We start from the raw sequence: 20,444 nt of genomic DNA on the forward strand, positions 1-20,444 counted from the left end.
TAACTATGATAAGCTCTAGGTCCATACTGCTGCAAGTATCATTGTTACATTTTTCATGGCTGAGATACATTCCATTGTATGCATGTATGAATATATATGTATGTGTATATATATATATATATATATATATATATTGTTGGTTAGTCACTCAGTTGTGTCTGGCTCTTTTGTGACCCAACGGACTATATCCTGCGAGGTTTCTCTGTCCATTGGATTACCCAGGTAAGAATACTGGAGGGGGTTGCCATTCCTTTCTCCAGGAGATCTTCCTGACCCAGAGATGGAACTGGGAACTCGTGCATTGCATGCAGATTCTTTACATCTGAGCCACCAGGGAAGCCCTCATCATATTGTAGAAGCATTTAAATTTATTGTTCTTGGGGCAGATAATCTTGTCCTCTATCCTCCTAGGTTCTCTGTCTAGAGCCTGCAAAGAAGACACAGGAAGGGTAGATGAACAGGAGAAAGAACTCCATCTACAACTAGCCTTCTGTTTACATTTCCTGAGGAACGAAGCAGGTGAGGTCCAGGCTAGGTGTTTACATTAGACTTCTGTTTGCACTTTGAGATGGAAATGCCAGGAACAGGGTAAATAGCTGGACTTTGCCTGCTGTGGACATGTTACTATAACAATCATGGCAGGGACAGAAAGGGGCTAAACCCTGTGTGTGTAAAAGATCAAGAGGTCACATATTTTCTATCTTTGGGGCACAACACATGTGCAGAAAGACTCTTTGGGGGGCAAAAAGGAGGTGGTGCCATCTTGTAATAGGTGATGTCCAGGCCCTCACAGGCCTGTGTGCTGGAATTCATCCAGAAAAATAGCTGCACACACCTGTCAGGGAGGGTCTTAGGGCAGGTCAGGTGTGGAAAAAGAAACCAGGTAATTGGCCAAGGTAAACAAAGACGGGAAGAACTGCCCTGCATAGGCGATTTAACAGTCTCTTTATGGGGCTCCTCCTCCTTCGGGGGGACTCCCACAGCCTTTCTCTTGAGTGTGAGCTCTGCCTGGCTTCTGTCTTAACTAAACAAACTGTTCCTCTGTGTGCTCCTGCACGACTGTGCTGTGTCTCTAGTAATACACTTTTAACATATTTTTAGTTTTTACCTCCTGGAAAAATGCTTCTTCTTCTTCTTTTTTTTAAACTCAGTACTAGAACCAGGAGAACCTTGTTTCTAGTTTCTAGCCCCTAGTGTACTGGCGACTAGGGGTCCTGGTTTTCATACAGCATACTAGAGCCCAATTCTTGGGCAGAGAACTAAGCCAGCACTCCCGGCTCTCTCTCTCCGAGATCATTTGGGGCTGAAACCCAGGATTTCAAGGTAAACTGCTGGTCTCCCCAAACTGCTGGCTGGAGACTTCTGACTCTCTCTCTCTTGCAGGAGGACTTGCTCTCACTCTCTGCTCTGTTCTCTTTCTAAGACCTGCAGGGGTTAATCTAGGTCTGCTCAATGAAGGAGCCCCAGTTATCTTTTTCTTGCCCCTCTCCCCATTTCTCCCATTCTGCCTAAATGACAATCCCCAGCCTGTCCCTCACCCAAGCAGAGCTTCTTCATCAACTTTGGGAGAACCACGCCTGGAATCAAGGCACATCACCTACCACCACAGCCAGCAAATTGCTCCCACTCTGTTGTAGCTGTTGTTTAGTCACTAAGTCATGTGCAACTCTTTGCAACCCTGTGGACTGTTGCCTACCAGGCTCCTCTGTCCATGGGATTCTCCAGGCAAGGATACTAGAGTGGGTTTCCATTCCCTTCTCCAGGGCATCTTCCCCACCCAGGGATCGAATCTGTGTCTCTTGCACTGCAGGCAGATTCTTTACTGCCTGAGCCCCCAGGGAAGCTCAACCCGGGAGGATTCCCTTCAAAAGCCAGATGGGCCAAGAAAAGGAAAACTCGGGTTTGCTTTAACAATGTCTGGCCTTTATTTAAGTTGGGAATTGGGAAGTGGCCTAAAACTTGGGTGTCTAGATTATAATGCTATCTTACAATTAGATCTTTGTTGTCCCCAATTGAGAAAATGGCCCAAGGGCCAAGGGCGGGTGGACCTTGCTGATGGCTTCGTGTCTTGTTTCCTGAGCAGGTCACAGCTTCTCAACTCTATCCGGGATGCAGTGTCAGGATTTCCACCACTTTGGTCAGAAGCTGGTCCGCAGGCGGCTCCTGGAGCCCACCGAGGATTCTGAGAGTCCCATGGCTCCTCTGAACCCCATGAAGCTGGTGGCCTTTGGTGTGGCCAGCACTCTGGGGGCTGGCGTGTACATCCTGGTGGGAGAAGTGGCCATGTTCATCGCTGGACCAGCGATTGTCATCTCCTTCTTGGTGGCCGCTGTGTCTTCTGTGTTGTCTGGGCTCTGCTATGCCGAATTTGGGACACGGGTCTCATGGACCGGTTCTGCGTATCTCTACAGCTACATCAGTGTGGGAGAACTGTGGGCTTTCATCACTGCCTGGAACCTCATACTGTCCTATGTCGTTGGTGAGGGCATGGATGGCGGGTAGGTGTGGGGCTGAAGTTCTGGAGACCAGGAGCAGGCATTTGGGTCTTCGGTCGTGCATGAGAACTGTGTCATCCACTCTGTGAGGAGAGGTCGTGCATGAGAACTGTGTCATCCACTCTGTGAGGAGAGGAGGGAAATAACGTCAGGAAAAGTCCACAACTTCATTCTTTTCAGCTCTCCCCTGCTGTCCTTAAATGATGGACCAAGAATCGAGAGGAAAGGGCACTGTAGGGAGGCATGGCCCTCAGGCTTATCCCCTCACCATACTGAAGTCTCTGTTTAGCGGTTGCCTTCATAGAGTTTCCATTAGCATTTGAACTAAAATTTTAATCCTTATCGCCCAGACATCTTGCTCCTTTGATCTCCCACTGACATTAAATAGTTAATCTATTTTAGAATTATCTGGGTCTATTTCCCCCACCCCATGAAAAGAAGCTCTCCGAGATTTGGTATTTTGTATTTTTTTCACAACATACATGACTTTGTATATTTGTTGTTGTTGTTCCATCACTAAACTGTGTCCAAGTCTTTGCAACCCCATGGGCTACCGCTCACCAGGCTCCTCTGTCCTCCACTCTCTCCTGGAGTTTGCTCAAACTCATGTTCACTGAGTCAGTGATGCTGTCCAACCATCTCATCCTCTGCCACTCCCTTCTTCTTTTACCTTCAATCTTTCCCATGTTGGACACCTTCTGACATGGGGGCCTCCTCTTTGGGCGTCATAACTTTCTGCCTTTTCATGCTGTCCATGGGGTCCTCCTGGCAAGAATACTGGAGTGGGTTGCCATTTCCTTCTCCAGTGGCCCATGTTTTGTCAGAACTCTTCACTGTGACCCGTCCGTCTTGAGTGGTCCTGCATAGCATGATTGAGCTATGCTAGCCCTTCACCATGACAAGGCTGATCCCTGAAGGGTTCTTGGTTTCTACGAGGGTGCAATTTATATTTGTCAATGAATGTTCCTTCTCATTCTGCTGCAGTCACGGGCAGCGTGGCCAGGGCCTGGAGCATCGCCTTTGACAGCCTGATTGGGAACCACATCTTTCAGGCCTTAGAGGGAACTTTCTCTCCATATATGCCCTACTATCTGGCCAAGTACCCGGACTTTGTCGCCCTATCCCTGGTGCTGTTGCTTACAGGTGAGACAGGGGTCCAAGTTAGGATGGGAAAACTGGGATGTGGGGCAGTGGGGGAACTAGGGTGGGAAAGGTGTGAGGTGGAGGGACTGTGGGAACTAGAAATTAGGGTCTGTGATACGAAAGCAAGAAGTCAAGATGTAGAGCATTGTTTCCCACCCTTGGCATTACTGACCTTCCAGGCTGAAACAGCCTTTGGTGTTGGGGCGTGATGCAGGCACTGCAGGATTTTCTTAATCAATCACTGTCAGGTGTGTAGCATCTTTGGACTTCATTTACTAAACACCTGTGATTCATATTTCCCAAATTGTGACAATCGGGATGTCTCCAGACATTGCCAAATGTCCCTTGGGGACCCAAATCACCCCCAGCTGAGCATCATTTACTTAGAGTGACAAGTTTCTTCCTCTCTACTGAGACTTTTTTCAATTGGGAGGAAATTAACATAGCATAAAATTAGCCATTTTATTATTTTTCCTTAGCCTTATTGATATATAATTGACATACAACATTATGTAAGCTGAAGGTGAACATCATGATGCTTTGATAGATGTGTATATTATGTGACTGGAGTAGGAAATGGCAACCCACTACAGTAATCTTGCCTGGAAAATTCCATGGACAGAGGAACCTGGCAGGCCACAGTCCATGGGTCAAGGGGTCGGACACGACTGAGTGACTGAGCCCATATTATATGATAATGGCCACAGTAAGAAACTAACCATGTTAAAGTATGCAATTCAGTGGTACTTAGGGCATTCAAGACATATAACAATCACCTTCATCTAGCTTCAAACATCTTCATTATAGCAAAATGAAACCCAGTAAGACAGACTATCCATCTTAATCTCACAGCCCCCTAACCTCTGGCAACTACTAGTCTGCTTTCTATGTCTATGGATTTGATTTGGCTATCTTGGAATGTCTCATATTCCATCTTTCCCACAGGAGTACTGGTTCTGGGAGTTCGTGAGTCAGTCCTGGTTGGAAAAATATCCACAGGCATCAACCTTTTGGTTCTCAGCTTCATCATCCTGTCTGGCTTCATTAAGGGAGACCTGCACAACTGGAAGCTCACTGAACAGGACTACACATTGAACACGTCTGAATCCAGTGACATCTATAGGTCAGGAGGGTGCTCCTGGTCCTTGTCATGCTTGTTGGGGCTGGTGCAAAGCTGGGAATCTGGCGAGGACTAAAGAGATCTGGGCTGGTGGATCTGGATAACGAGGTCCTGGAGCCCAGGGCTTGTGGCATTAACTGTGAAGTCCTGTAGAGATGACTGAACGCACCTCTCTCATGGTCTTTCTTGCCTCTTCTCTCACTGTAGCTTGGGCCCTCTGGGTTCTGGAGGGTTTGTGCCCTTCAACTATGATGGAATTCTCCATGGAGCAGCTCTATGTTTCTACTCGTTTGTGGGTTTTGATGACATTGTCACGAAAGGTAACTGGGTCCTTGTGTGTCCCATCAGGGGATTGGGCTGCCCTTGGGCATAGGGGTTGATAGAAGATTTTGAAAACCTTTTGAAAGTTCAAGAGGAAAGTGGATTTTGTGCTGTGCCATCAGTGTTTTCCTAACCCGAGATGTTCACCCACCCTGCAGGGGAAGAAGCCCCAAATCCTCATCGCTCCATCCCCATCAGCATCATGTCCACGGTCTTCATCTGCTTTTTGGCATATTTTGGTGTCTCGGCAACTCTCACCCTCATGGTGCCCTACTACCAGATTCAGCCTGACAGCCCCTTTCCGCAGGCTTTCCTCCATGTTGGGTGGGGCCCTGCCAGATATGTCGTGGCTGTTGGCATCCTCTGTTTTCTTTTATACAGGTCAGTGTCAAGGCCTTCTCTCCATGAACTGTTCAGATGCTCAGGTGTTTCAGCCCTGGGGATTGAGACAAGAGAGGGAAAGACCCCTTACCCCATGTAGACTAGAGAGCCAGAGCCCTGGTCTCTCCTCCTTCTCAACATCCCCACCCGTGTTCCCACCATCCCTTCCAGACTGCAGAGCTCCTTGTTCCCCGTGCCTCAGGTGATCCAGGAAATGGCAGAGGACGGGCTCCTTTTCCGAGGACTTGCCCGGACCCATGCCCACACGAAGACCCCCATCATGGCCACCGTGTCCTCTGGAATTCTCGCAGGTGAGCAACAGAACCCACTCCTCCTTTGATCCCGTTCCTTATCTGGGTATGTCCAGTGGTTTCTCACTGCCGACCCCCACCTCGTTTGTGCCCTCATTCTAGGGATCATGGCATTGCTCTTTGAGTTCAGTAATCTGGTGGACCTCATGTCGATTGGACACCTGCTGGTTTATTCCTTGGTGGCGTTTTTTGTCCTTGTCCTCAGGTGAGATTCCACTGCACCCTGACTGGGGCACGTACGTTCCTAAAGACTCAGTGGCAGTTCATCGTCTTCAAGTTTTTTGTTTTGTTTTGTTTTGTTTTGTTTTAATTGGAGGCTAATTACTTTACAATATTGGAGTGGTTTTTGCCATACATTGACATGAATCAGCCAAGTTTACACATATTCCCTATCCTGAACACCCCTCCCACCTCCCGCCCCATCCCATCCCTCTGGGTCATCCCAGTGCACCAGCCCTGAGCACCCTATCTCATGCATCGAACCTGGACTGGTGATCTGTTTCACATATGATAATGTACGTGTTTCAATGCTATTCTCTCAGATCATCCCACTCTCGTCTTCTCCCCCAGAGTCCAAAAGACTCTGCTATACATCTGTGTCTCTTTTGCTGTCTCTCATATAGGGTTATTGTTACCATCTTTCTAAATTCCATATATATGTATTAGTATACTGTATTGCTGTTTTTCTTTCTGCCTTACCTCACTCTGTATAATAGGCTCCAGCTTCATCCACCTCATTAGAACTGATTCAAATGTATTCTTTTTAATGGCTGCATAATATTCCATTGTGTATATGTACCAAAGCATTCTTATATATTTGTCTGCTGATGGACATCTAGGTTGCTACCATGTCCTGGCTATTATAAACAGTGTTGTGATGAACATTGGGGTACATGTGTCTCTTTCAATTCTGATTTCCTCAGTGTGTATGCCCAGCAGTGGGATTGCTGTGTCCTATGGCAGTTCAATTTCCAGGGTTTTAATGAATCTCCACACTGTTCTCCATAGTAGCTGTACTAGTTTGCATTCCCCCCAACAGTGTAAGAGGGTTCCCTTTTCTCCACACCCTCTCCAGCATTTATTGTTTGTGGATTTTTGAATAGCAGCCATTCTGACCAGCGTGAGTTGGTACCTCATTGTGGTTTTGATTTGCATTTCTCTGATAATAAGTGATGTTGAGCATCTTTTCATGTGTTTGTTAGCCATCTGTATGTCTTCTTTGGAGAAATGTCTGTTTAGTTTTTTGACCCATTTTTTGATTGGGCCATTTATTTTTCTGGAATTGAGCTGCAGGAGCTGCTTGTACATTTTTGAGATTAATTCTTTGTCAGTTGCTTCGTTTGCTATTCTTTTCCTCAATTCTGAAAGCTGTCTTTCACCTTGCTTATGGTTTCCTTTGTTGTGCAAAAACTTTTCAGTTTAATTAGGTTTCATTTGTTTATGTTTCCTTTTATTTCCATTACTTTGGGAGGTGGGTCATAGAGGATCCTGCTGTGATTTATGTCGGAGAGTGTTTTGCCTAAGTTTTCCTCTAGGAGTTTTATATTTTCTAGTCTTACATTTAGATCTTTAATCCATTTTGAGTTTATTTTTGTGTATGGTCTTAGAAAGTGTTCTAATTTCATTATTTTTTTAAAATTTTATTTTATTTTTAAACTTTACAATATTGTATTAGTTTTGCCAAATATCGAAATGAATCCACCACAGGTATACCTGTGTTCCCCATCCTGAACCTTCCTCCCTCCCCATACCCTCCCTCTGGGTCGTCCCAGTGCACCAGCCCCAAGCATCCAGTATCGTGCATCGAACCTGGACTGGCGACTCGTTTCATACATGATATTCTACATGTTTCAATGCCATTCTACCAAATCTCCCCACCCTCTCCCTCTCCCACAGAGTCCATAAGACTGATATATACATCAGTGTCTCTTTTGCTGTCTCGTACACAGGGTTATTGTTACCATCTTTCTAAATTCCATATATATGCGTTAGTATACTGTATTGATGTTTTTCTTTCTGGCTTACTTCACTCTGTATAATAGGTTCCAGTTTCATCCACCTCATTAGAACTGATTCAAATGTATTCTTTTTATGCCAGTCAGAATGGCTGCTATCCAAAATTCTACAAGCAATAAATGCTGGAGAGGGTGTGGAGAAAAGGGAACCCTCTTACACTGTTGGTGGGAATGCAAACTAGTACAGCCACTATGGAGAACAGTGTGGAGATTCCTTAAAAAACTGGAAATAGAACTGCCTTATGATCCAGCAATCCCACTGCTGGGCATACACACTGTGGAAACCAGAAGGGAAAGAGACACGTGTACCCCAATGTTCATCGCAGCACTGTTTTAATAGCCAGGACATGGAAGCAACTTAGATGCCCATCAGCAGAGGAATGGATAAGAAAGCTGTGGTACATATACACAATGGAGTATTACTCAGCCATTAATTTCATTCTTTTACTAGTGGTTGACCAGTTTTCCCAGCACCACTTGTTAAAGAGATCATATTTCCTCCATTGTATATTCTTGCCTCCTTTGTCAAAGATAAGCTGTCCATAGGTGTGTGGATTTATCTCCGGGCTTTCCATTTTGTTCCATTGATCTATATTTCTGTCTTTGTGCCAGTACCATACTGTCTTGATGACTGTAGCTTTGTAGTATAGTCTGATGTCAGGCAGGTTGATTCCTCCAGTTCTGTTCTTTCTGAGGATGGCTTTGGCTATTCGAGGTTTTTGTATTTCCAAAAAATTGTGAAATTATTTGTTCTAGTTCTGTGAAATAACTGTTGGTAGCTTGATAGGGATTGCATTGAATCTATAGATTGCTTTGTGTAGTATACTCATTTTCACTATATTTATTCTTGCAGTCTATGAACATGGTATATTTTTCCATCTATTTATGTCCTCTTTGATTTCTTTCATTGGTGTTTTATAGTTTTCTATATATAGGTCTTTTGTTTCTTTAGGTAGATACATTCCTAAGTATTTTATTCTTTTCGTTGCAATGGTGAATGGAATTGTTTCCTTAATTTCTCTTTCTGTTTTCTCATTGTTAGTGTATAGGAATGCAAGGGATTTCTGTGTGTTAATTTTATATCCTGCAACTTTACTATAGTCATTGATTAGCTCCAGTAATTTTCTGGTAGAGTCTTTAGGGTTTTCTATGTGGAGGATCATGTCATCTGCAAACAGTGAGAGTTTTAATTCTTCTTTTCCAATCTGGATTTCTTTTATTTCTTTTTCTGCTCTAATTGCCTTGGCCAAAACTTCCAAAACTATGTTGAATAGTAGTGGTGAGAATGGGCACCCTTGCCATGTTCCTGACTTTAGGGGAAATGCTTTTAATTTTTCCCCATTGAGGATAATGTTTGCTTTGGGTTTGTCATATATACCTTTTATTATGTTGAGGTATGCACCTTCTCTTCCTGTTTTCTGGAGAGTTTTTTTTTTTTGTTTTTTTTTTAATCATAAATGGATGTTGAATTTTGTCAAAGGCTTTCTCTGCATCTGTTGAGAGAATCATATGGTTTTTATCTTTTAATTTGTAATGTGGTGTATTTCATTGATTGATTTGTGGATATTAAAGAATGCTTGCATTCTTGGTATAAAGCCCACTTGGTCATGGTGTATGATCTTTTAAATATGTTGTTAGATTCTGTTTGCTAGCATTTTGTTAAGGATTTTTACATCTATATTAATCAGTGATATTAGCCTGCAGTTTTCTTTTTTTGTGGCATCTTTGTCTGGTTTTGGTATTAGGGTGATGTTGGCCTCATAGAATGACTTTGGCAGTTTACCTTCCTCTGCAATTTTCTGGAAGAGTTTGAGTAGGATAGGTGTTGCTGCTGCTTCTGCTGCTGCTAAGTTGCTTCAGTCGTGTCCAACTCTGTGCGACCCATAGACGACAGCCCACTAGGCTCCTCTGTCCCTGGGATTCTCCAGGCAAGAATTCTGGAGTGGGTTGCCATTTCCTTCTTCAATGAATGAAAGTGAAAAGTGAAAGTGAAGTCGCTTGGTCGTCCCCGACTCTTAGCAACCCCATGGACTTCAGCCTACCAAGCTTCTCCGTCCACGGGATTTTCCAGGCAAGAGTACTGGAGTGGGGTGCCATTGCCTTCTCCAAGGATAGGTGTTAGCTCTTCTTTAAATTTTTGGTAGAATTCAGCTGTGAAGCCATCTGGGCTTTTGTTTGCTGGAAGATTTCTGATTATAGTTTCTATTTCCGTGCTTGTGATGAGTCTGTTAAGATTTTCTATTTCTTTCTGGTTCACTTTTGGAAAGTTATACTTTTCTAAGAATTTGCCCATTTCTTCCATGCTGTCCATCTTATTGGCATATAATTGCTGATAGTAGTCTCTTATGATCCTTTATATTTCTGTATTGTCTGTAGCGATTTCTCCATTTTCATTTCTAATTGTGTTGATTTGATTCTTCTCTCTTTGTTTCTTGATGAGTCTGGCTAATATTTTGTCAATGTTATTTATCTTCTCAAAGAAGCAGCTTTTAGCTTTATTGATTTTGGCTATGATCTCCTTTGTTTCTTTTGCATTTATTTCTGCCCTAATTTTTAAGATGTCTTTCATTCTACTAACCCTGGAGTTCTTAATTTCTTCCTTTTCTAGTTGCTTTAGGTGTAGAGTTAGGTTATTTATTTGACTTTTTTCTTGTGTCTTGAGGTGAGCCTGTCTTGCTATGACCCTTCCCCTTAGCACTGCTTTTACAGTGTCCCATAGGTTTGGGGTTGTTGTGATTTCATTTTCATTCATTTCTATGCATATTTGATTTCTTTTTTATTTTTTTCTATGATTTTTTGGTTATTCAGAAGTGTATTGTTTAGCCTCTGTATGTTGGAATTAAAAAAAATTTTTTTCCTGTAATTGACATCTAATCTTACTGTATTGTGGTCAGAAAAGATGCATAGAATGATTTCAATTTTTTTGAATTTACCAGGGCTAGATTTATGGCCCAGGATGTGATCTATCCTCAAGAAGGTTCCGTGTGAACTTGAGAAAAGGGTGAAATTCATTGTTTTGGGGTGAAATGTCCTATAGATATCAATTAGGCCTAACTAGTCCATTGTGTTATTTAAGTCTGTGTTTCCTTGTTAATTTTCTGTTTAGTTGATCTATCCATAGGTGTGAGTGGGGTATTAAGGCCTCCCACTATTATTGTGTTAGTGTTAATTTCCCCTTTCATGCTTGTTAGCATTTGCATTACATATTGCGGTGAGCCTATGTTGGATGCATATATATTTATAATTGTTATATCTTCTTCTTGCATTGACCCTTTGATCATTATGTAGTGTCCTTCTTTGTCTCTTTTCACAGCCTTTTTTAAAGTCTTTTTTATCTGATGTGAATATCACTACTCCTGCTTTTTGTTGTTGTTGGTTTCCATTTACGTGAAATATCTTTTTCCAGCCCTTCGCTTTCAGCCTGTATGTGTCCCTTGTTTTTAGGTGCGTCTATTGTAGACAGCATATATAGGGGTCTTCTTTTTGTATCCATTCAGCCAGTCTTTGTCTTTTGGCTGGGGCATTCAACCCATTTACATTTAGGGTAATTATTGATAAGTATGATCCCGTTGCCATTTACTTTGTTGTTTTGGGTTTGAGTTTATAAACCGTTTCTGTGTTTCCTGTCTAGAGAAGATCCTTTAGCATTTGTTGAAGAGCTGGTTTGGTGGTGCTGAATTTCTCAGCTTTTGCTTGTGTGTAAAGCTTTTGATTTTTCCTTCATATTTGAATGAGATCCTTGCTGGGTACAGTCATCTGGGTTGTAGGTTTTTCTCTTTCATCAGTTTAAGTATGCTCTGCCATTCCCTTCTGGCCTGAAGAGTTTCTATTGAAAGATCAGCCGTTATTGTTATGGGAATCCCCTTGTGTGTTATTTGTTGTTTTTTCCTTACTGCTTTTGATATTTATTTTTTGTGTTTGATCTTTGTTAATTTGATTAGTATGTGTCTTGGGGTGTTTCACCTTGGGTTTATCCTCTTTGAGACTCTCTGGGTTTCTTGGACTTGGGTGACTACTTCTTTCTCCATTTTAGGGACGTTTTCAACTATTATCTCTTTAAGTATTTTCTCACGGCCTTTCTTTTTGTCTTCTTCTTCTGGGACTCCCATCATTCGACTGTTGGGGACTTTCACATTGCCCCAGAGGTCCCTGAGGTTGTCCTCATTTCTTTTAATTCTTTTTTCCTCTGTGCTTCATTTATTTCTACCATTCCATCTTCTACCTCACTTATCCTATCTTCTGCCTCGGTTAAACTACTGTTGGTTCCCTCCAGAGTTGTTTTTAATCTCATTTATTGCATTATTCATTATTGATTGACTCTTATATTTCTTTTAGTTTCTTGTTAAACATTTCTTGCATCTTCTCAATCCTGTCTCCAGGCTACTTATCTGTAACACCATTTTGTTTTCAGGATTTTGGTTCATTTTCACTATCACTTTTCTGAATTCTTTTTCAGGTAGACTCCCTATTTCCTCCTCTTTGGTTTGGTTTGGTGGGCTTTAATCATGTTCCTCTACCTGCTGAGTATTCTCTGCCTTTTCATCTTATTTAGATTGCTGTGTTTGGGGTGGCCTTTCTGTATTCTGGCAGTTTGTTGTTCTCCTTTATTGTGGAGGTTCCTCTCTGTGGGTAGGGTTGGACGGGCAGCTTGTCAAGGTTTCCTGGTTAGGGAAGCTTGTGTCGGTGTTCTGGTGGGTGGAGCTGGATTTCTTCTGTCTGGAGTGTAATGAAGTGTCCAGTAGTGAGTTTTGAGATGTCTATGTGTTTGGTGTGACTTTGGGCAGCCTGTGCACCTATGCTCAGGGCTATGTTTCTGCATTGCTGGAGAATATGCATGGTATGTATGATCTGGAACTTTTTGGCTCTTGGGTGGTGCTTGGTTTCAGTGTAGGTATGGAGGCTTTTGGATGATCTCTTACCAATGAATGTTCCCTGGAGTCAGGAGTTCTCTGGTGTTCTCAGGTTTGGGGCTTAAGCCTCCTGCCTCTGGTTTTCAGTCTTATTCTTACAGTAGCCTCAAGACTTCTCCATCCATACAGCACTGATGATAAAACTTCTAGGTTAATGGTGAAAAGATTCTCCACAGTGAGGGATACCCAGAGAGGTTCACAGAGTTACATGGAGAAGAGAAGAGGGAGGACGGAGATAGAGGTGACCAGGAGGAGAAGAGGGGGAATCAAAAGGGGAGAGAGCAAGCTAGCCAGTAAACAATTCCCTATGTGTTCTCCACAGTCTGGAACCCTCAGAGAGGTTCACAGAGTTACACAGAGAAGAGAAGAGGGAGGAAGGAGATAGAGGTGACAAGAAGGAGAAGAGGGGGAATCAGAAGGGGAGAGAGCTATCTAGCCAGTATCAATTCCCTATGTGCTCTCCACATTCCTGGAATGTGAAGTCAAGTGGGTCTTAGGAAGCATCACTAAGAACAAAGCTAGTGGAGATAATGGAATTCTAGTTGAGCTATTCCAAATCCTGAAAGATGATGCTGTGAAAGTGCTGCATGCAATATGCCAGCACATTTGGAAAACTCAGCAGTGGCCACAGGATTGGAAATGCTCAGTTTTCATTCCAATTCCAAAGAAAGGCAATGCCAAAGAATGCTCAAACTACCGCACAATTGCACTCATCTCGCATGCTAGTAAAATAATGCTCAAAATCCTCCAAGCCAGGCTTCAGCAATGTGTGAATCGTGAACTTCCTGATGTTCAAGCTGGTTTTAGGAAAGGCAGAGGAACCAGAGATGAAATTGGCAACATCCGCTGGATCATGGAAAAAGCAAGAGAGTTCCAGAAAAGCATTTATTTCTGATTTATTGACTATGCCAAAGCCTTTGACTGTGTGCATCAGAATAAACTGGAAAATTCTGAAAGAGATGGGAATACCAGACCACCTGACCTGCCTCTTGAGAAATCTGTATGCAGGTCAGGAAGCAACAGTTAGAACTGGACATGGAACAACAGACTGGTTCCAAATATGAAAAGGAGTTCGTCAAGGCTGTATATTGTCACCCTGTTTATTTAACTTATATGCAGAGTACATCATGAGAAACGCTGGACTGGAAGAAAACAAGCTGGAATCAAGATTGCTGGGAGAAATATCAATAATCTCAGATATGCAGATGACACCACCGTTATGGCAGAAAGTGAAGAGGAACTAAAAAGCCTCTTGATGAAAGTGAAAGCGGAGAGTGAAAAAGTTGGCTTAAAGCTCAACATTCAGAAAACGAAGATCATGGCATCCGGTCCCATCACTTCATGGGAAATAGATGGGGAAACAGTGAAAACAGTGTCAGACTTTATTTTTCTGGGTTCCAAAATCACTACAGATGGTGACTGCAGCCATGAAATTAAAAGACGCTTACTCCTTGGAAAGAAAGTTATGACCAACCTAGATAGCATATTCAAAAGCAGAGACATTACTTTGTCAACAAAGGTCCGTCTAGTCAAGGCTATGGTTTTTCCTGTGGTCATGTATGGATGTGAGAGTTGGACTGTGAAGAAAGCTGAGCGCAAAAGAATTGATGCTTTTGAAGTGTGGTATTGGAGAAGACTCATGAGAGTCCCTTGGACTGCAAGGAGATCCAACCAGTCCATTCTGAAGGAGATGAGCCCTGGGATTTCTTTGGAAGGAATGATGCTAAAGCTGAAACTCCAGTACTTTGGCCACCTCATGTAAAGAGTTGACTCATTGGAAAAGACTCTGATGCTGGGAGGGATTGGGGGCAGGAGGAGAAGGGGACGACAGAGGATGAGATGGCTGGATGGCATCACTGACTTGATGGACGTGAGTCTGACTGAACTCCGGGAGTTGGTGATGGACAGGGAGGCCTGGCATGCTGTGATTCATGGGGTCGCAAAGAGTCAGACATGACTGAGCGACTGATTGATCTGATGTGCTCTCCACAGTCTCCAACCCTCAGAGAGGTTCATGGAGTTACATAAAGAAGAGGAGAGGGAGGAAGGAAATAGAGGTGAGCAGGAGGAGAAAGGGGGGAATCAAAAGGAGAGAGATAGATCTAGGCCGTATTCTGTTCCCTAAGTGTTCTCAACAGCCTGGAACACACACAGAGATTTACAGAGTTCGTGTGAGGAGAGAAACGGGAGAGAGGAGATAGAGGTGACCTGGGCTAGAAAAAGGAGAGTCAAAATGGGAAGAGAGTGATCAAGCCAGTAATCACACTCCTGAGTAAAAATCTTTACTGAATATTGGATTCTTAAATGTACAAAATTGATAACAAATACCATAAAGCAAAGATTAAAAAGCTAGAGTAGAGGTTAGACTCTCAAAAATACAGTATTATTTTTTAAAAACCACAAAATGTATGAGAAATATATATGAAGTTTGCTTTAAAAATAGGGTCTTTTTTTTGCAATGTAATAGTTGCTTATAAAAATAAAAATTAAAGGAGTAATAGAGGAATTTAAAAAATGAAAAAAATTTAATTAAAAAAATGATAATAGTAATAGTAAAAATATATGTTGGAGTTTCTCTGGAGCTGTTGCGGGCAGTGTGGGGTCAGTTCAGTTCCAGATAGTTCCTTGTTCCAGCTTATACTTCTCAAGATGTATAGGCCCCTTCCAGTGTAGTCGGTGTTAACTACAGGGATTTTAATCTGTTGCACCTGTCACTTCCAAAGCGGTTCCCTGTGTTTATTTGGCTTCTTGTGTTTGCAGGTCTCTTCAGTGTGTAATTTCTGACCTGACACAAGGGGGCGAAGGTGGTCTCTTGTTTAGGCTCACTTGTTCAGTCGTGCTGTGGGGAGGGAGGAACACTGCAAACAAATATCCCTGGCCTGTGTGGGAAGTGCTCAGAGTGTCTCAGCCACACTGGGTTTGCCCCTGCTCACGGCGTGTGTGCTTTCCCAGTCTACACTGCTCAGGCTTTAGGTTGCTGTGCAGGGAGCGGGCCCTGGATTGCATGCACTTCCCAGGTCTAAGCTGCTCAGGTTCAGCTTCTCGGGTACTCCATAAAGGCACAGACTTGGTTGGGCCCGCGTTTTGTGCCCATCCGCGATCCGAGCAGCTCAGGTGACCAGGTGCTTGGCGAGCGCACTCTCCTAAGGTGTGGTGCATCTTATCACCTCCCAGGTCCTAGCTTCTCTGTTTCTGGGGCACGGCCGTCTCCGGTGTGCGGTGTGTCTTTTCTGGGGAGCTGATCTCTGGCTGCAACCCTCCTGGTGGATGTTAACCTCGGAGAATCTCAGGAAGTCTTGGTTAGAAACTGGAAGCCTTTTCGCAGTTTGGTAGGGAATGCCCTCTCTGGGGCTGAGATTGCCTCTTTCCGGCTCTGGCTGCCCCCCACCTGCCTCCAGCTGGGGATGGCTGGATCCGCAGCCAGCTAGCTCTCCTCTGGTATTCGTTCAGTCCTTTGTTCTGTGAGCAGGCCTTAGATTCGGGCTTTTCGCAGGATATTCTCTCTCTATCCCTTTTTCCCTCTCTCTCTCTCTGGCTATCCCACAGTTTATGTTAGTATCTCATGTTAGCTCCCTCCGATTGCCCTCAAGGCATTCAGGCCTGGTCCTTACCCTAAACAATGCAGCCTGCTCCTCCCCATTCACTGCCACACACACCCCCCTCCCCCCGCCCCTCGCTGGTGGCGGAGGAAAGCATCTGGGGTACTACTCCGCTGGGAGTTGCCATTAGGGACATAACATGTGGGTTTTATTTATTTTTCCTTTAGGTTTTGTTGCCCTCTGAGATTCCAAACCTCCCCCACAGACCCACCGGTGAGAGGGTTTCCTGGTGTTTGGAAACTTCTCTTTTAAGAATCCCTTCCTGGGGCAGATCTCTGTCCCTAACTATTTTGTCTCTCTTTTTATCTTTTATATTTGGTCCTACTTCCCTTTGAAGACAATGGGCTGCCTTTCTGGGTGGCTGATGTCCTCTGCCAGCGTTCAGAATTTGTTTTGTGGAGTGTGCTCAGCATTCAAATGTTCTTTCAGTGAATTTGTGGCAGAGAAAGTGGTCTCCCCATCCTATTCCTCTGCCATCTTGGCCTCATCCCCCGCCCCCGCCCTCCAGCCCCGACCAGCCACCTCCTTTGGCCTTCTAAACTCCTGCTCTGTCTAAGGCAGGAAAGTGGTGCATTAGGATGCCTGTTTTTGAATGAGTAGGGACTGCTGTTAATATTCCTATAATATCTCGAATTCAGGTACCAGCCAGACTGCAATTTAAGCAAGAATGAGAAAATTGAAGACAAAATTCAGATGATGCCTCTAGTCAAGGAAAATCCTTTGGACTCTGAACCTGAAGCAGGAAGCTCAAAGACTCTAAAGAGTCTGTGGTTGCCTGTCAGCACCACCCCCACCCAGAAATCTGCCCAGATTGTCTATGGATGTGCCTTCCTGCTTGGTGAGCACTGGGAAGTCTCTTTGGTCATATTTTGAACTTGACAGGACGGAGTGAGTGTGTGTATTTTGTCAGTGGAAGAGTCTAGAAGATATGATGGCCTTTCCTGATATTGGTGGTTTCAGGGAGGGATGTTACCCGAGGTCCTGACGTCTTTGTTTTCTGGGTCCAGCCTGTTCTTCTCCTCCTTGATTCTTGCAGTTCTTCTGCTGACCATCCTGAGCCTGATCCTGGTCCAGTGGCCCAGCCAGGTGTTCTCTGGAGACCCCGTGCTCACAACAGTGGCTGTGCTGCTGCTGCTGCTCACCACTGGGATCACGGTCATCATCTGGAGGCAGCCCCAGGACCCGTCTCCTCTTCCATTCAAAGTAAGTGAGCTCATATGTCCAAAGTGTCCACCTTTGGTGAATGAAGTCTGTGTCCTTTGATGGCAAAATATCCTTTCCTGTACAGGGAATGAGGGGAGTTACTGAAACCAATGGACTCTTCCCTGATCCACACTCGGGGCTTTGCATACACAGTCTCAGTAAGCACTGAATGCAAAGCCTGAGGAGGACAGGAGTCTCCCACCCACGTGGGGTAGGGTCTCCCTTTCAGACATCTGAACTGTGTTCAATGATGAACTGACTCTGCCCACAGGTCCCTGCTCTGCCTCTCCTCCCACTGGTCAGCATCTTCGTGAATGTTTACCTGATGATGCAGACGACCTCTGGGACCTGGGCCCTGTTTGGCATCTGGAATGCCTTTGGTAAGTTGCTTTCTGGAATAAAGAGGTTTCTTCAATGACTGAACCCAGCATCTTCCTACGATTTCTCCCCATACTGTATCAGATGCCATAGAAGGTCTACTGGGCATTTGTAAATGAGGTGACCGCCTGCATTTCCTTCTTATCATCTCATTTCCCTACTAGGATTTCTCATATACTTTGGATATGGGATCCGACACAGCCTGGCAGGGAACAATCATCAACAGCCACCTGCCACCAGCCTCCACCTCCCAGACTCTTGACAAAAACATCCCTGGTGCTGAGTCATCTTAACCACAGGAGGTAGATGCTGCCTGGAATCCCTCCATGCCCTGGAGGATCTGCTGGTGCAAGGGACACTGTGAGCCTCGGTGGAGTGTGAAGGTGGAGGCATCTAAAGCCTGTATTTGTTGCTTGTGGAGAAAGTGACTGGACCATTGTGCAATTTTCGGTAAACTTTTAAAAGCATACTATACATACTTGTAAGTGCATACTTCATAAGTGTGCAGCAAGATGAATTTTCACAAACAAAGTACCACAATGTAAGCAGCAACTAGAAGAAGAAATAAATTATTATGGGCACATTAGAAACACTTTCTTGTACTTATTTCTAACAAGAACACAGAGACTGCCCCATTGGAAGGAAACTCAGGTGAGGATGAATTATATGAAGAGTTATACTCCAGGGACTTCCCTGGCAGTCCAGTGGCTAAGACTCCACGCTCCCAGTGCAGAGGGCATGGGTTCAACCCCTGGTTGGGGAACAATGCACTGCATGCCCAATGGTGTAGCCAAAAAAAAAAAATTGGTTTAAGAATGACTGACTTCCTCCCCTCGCTTCCCCTTATTAAAATGCAGGTGGACCACACAAGCAAGAGAATCTCCGATTGCAGGTGGGTCACTCGAGCAACACAGTGTCCTGAAGAAAAGAGGAAGTCAGCAGGCTTGCAGCAATGGAAAAATGACCGTGACTTCCTCCCTTAATGATTAACTGAGATTGTTTCCCTTTAAAGATGGTCATGGCTGAGCAGAACTCTCATGGATGCAAGTCCACTTTTTTCCTCAGATCACTGGCTTTTCGGAATAAAGCATCTTTCTTCTCAATGAAAGCTTGCCCCATGATTTATTGGCAGTTGAGCAGCAAGTGGCTGAACCTGCATTTGGTTACAAATCTAACTCCGGGTGCAGAATAGCCAATGGGTCCACATGGGTTACCATGTCTCTGAGTTAATATGCTCAGGGGGAATCTTCTATCTTCAAGAGCAAAGAGTGAAAATGGTAATTTATAGTTAGGATGGCCTAATGCTGGAGCCTGGTCTATCGCATATTTTAAAGCATTTATAGCTTTACAGCTTTTGTCATTTGTTCAATGGGTCTGATTGGGTAGAGGTTATTAAGGCACAGAGAGATTGGACAATGTGGAAAAAACTAGGTACCGAATTTCTGTAGAATCGTGTTGTTGTTGTTCAATTGCCAAGTCATGTCAGACTCTTTGCGACCTCATGGACTGCAGCACGTCAGGCTTCCCTGTCCTTCACTATCTCCTGGAGTTTGTTCAAATTCATGGCCACTTAGTCGGAAACCCCCTGAGAGATTTCTTTATTCTTAGAATTGAAAAAGCCAGAATTCTCTCAATTCTTTCAGAATCAATCAGTAAGCCTGTCTTAGTGGTGTGTGTGTTTACAAAGTCAAGTCTCACCCTTTGTGACCCCATGGACTGTAGCCTGCCATGGTCCCCTGTCCATGGGATTCTCCAGGCAGGAATACTGGAGTGGGTTGCCATATCCTCGTCCAGGGGATCTTCCTGACCCAAGGATCAAACTGGTGTCTTCTGCTTGGCAGGCGGATTCTTTACCACTGAGCCACCTGGGAAGCCCATGAGAAGGGAGTTACTCATCCTTATCCTCAAAATAGATCTTCTTTACCCCAGGGGTTAAAGTAGATGAGCTGTAAGGGTTGGACAATGCACCTTGGTTCACATAAAGTTCAGGCTGATCCATGTATAAGCCAAATTGACCTCCTCTCAATATTTGAACATTTTCTCCATTCATCAATCACCAACAGATAAAAACCTTAGAAACCCATGGTCCAGCAATTCTACCTCTGATGATATACCCAGAGGAATTGAAAGCACACCCTGGAAGAGATATTTGTACGCTCATGTTCATAGCAGCGTTATTCACAATAACTAAAGCATGAGAGCAATCCAAGTGCCCACTGACTGAGAAATAGATGAACCGATGTGGCAGGCACAAATAATAGAGTATTATTTATCATTAAAAAGGAAGGGGATTCTGACACATACTACAACATGAAGGAACCTCATGAACTCATTCTCTAAGTGAAATAAACCAGAAGGAAAGGACAAATATTCTTTGATTCCACTTAAATGGAGTATTCGGAGTGGTCACATTCATCAAGACAGAGAGGAGAAGGGTAATTTCCAGGAACTGGTGGAGGAGAAAAGCTCAGCTGGAATTCCATCACCTCCACTAGCCTTGTTCGTAGTGCTGCTTCCTAAGGCCCACTTCACTTCACACTCCAGGATGTCTGGCTCTAGGTGAGTGAT

At 44.1% G+C, this 20,444-nt stretch overlaps 1 protein-coding gene across 6 annotated transcripts in view; it reads left to right on the plus strand.

Moving 5' to 3' along the window:
* The window catches only part of LOC139177195 (cationic amino acid transporter 3-like), a 45,956-nt gene extending 26,972 nt beyond the window's left edge, over positions 1-18,984 (plus strand). For 2 of the 6 annotated variants that reach the window (XM_070771670.1, XM_070771667.1), the window contains exons 2-14: positions 412-519; positions 2,084-2,479; positions 3,480-3,638; positions 4,584-4,761; positions 4,966-5,078; positions 5,238-5,460; positions 5,632-5,771; positions 5,874-5,976; positions 16,934-17,133; positions 17,332-17,498; positions 17,770-17,878; positions 18,041-18,527; positions 18,734-18,984. In XM_070771670.1, the coding sequence (XP_070627771.1) occupies positions 2,110-2,479; positions 3,480-3,638; positions 4,584-4,761; positions 4,966-5,078; positions 5,238-5,460; positions 5,632-5,771; positions 5,874-5,976; positions 16,934-17,133; positions 17,332-17,498; positions 17,770-17,878; positions 18,041-18,138 (1,860 nt within the window). In that variant the 5' untranslated portion in view covers positions 412-519; positions 2,084-2,109 and the 3' untranslated portion in view covers positions 18,139-18,527; positions 18,734-18,984. Of the gene's footprint in view, positions 1-411; positions 520-2,083; positions 2,499-3,479; positions 3,639-4,583; positions 4,762-4,965; positions 5,079-5,237; positions 5,461-5,631; positions 5,772-5,873; positions 5,977-16,933; positions 17,134-17,331; positions 17,499-17,769; positions 17,879-18,040; positions 18,528-18,733 lie in introns of those variants that run through there. The other 4 variants (XM_070771669.1, XM_070771671.1, XM_070771672.1 and 1 more) reach the window with 4 other exon arrangements.
* Positions 18,985-20,444: the final 1,460 nt, after the last annotated feature.

The sequence above is a fragment of the Bos indicus genome, chromosome 18, assembly GCF_029378745.1.
Source record: "Bos indicus isolate NIAB-ARS_2022 breed Sahiwal x Tharparkar chromosome 18, NIAB-ARS_B.indTharparkar_mat_pri_1.0, whole genome shotgun sequence".
Taxonomy (NCBI): domain Eukaryota; kingdom Metazoa; phylum Chordata; class Mammalia; order Artiodactyla; family Bovidae; genus Bos; species Bos indicus.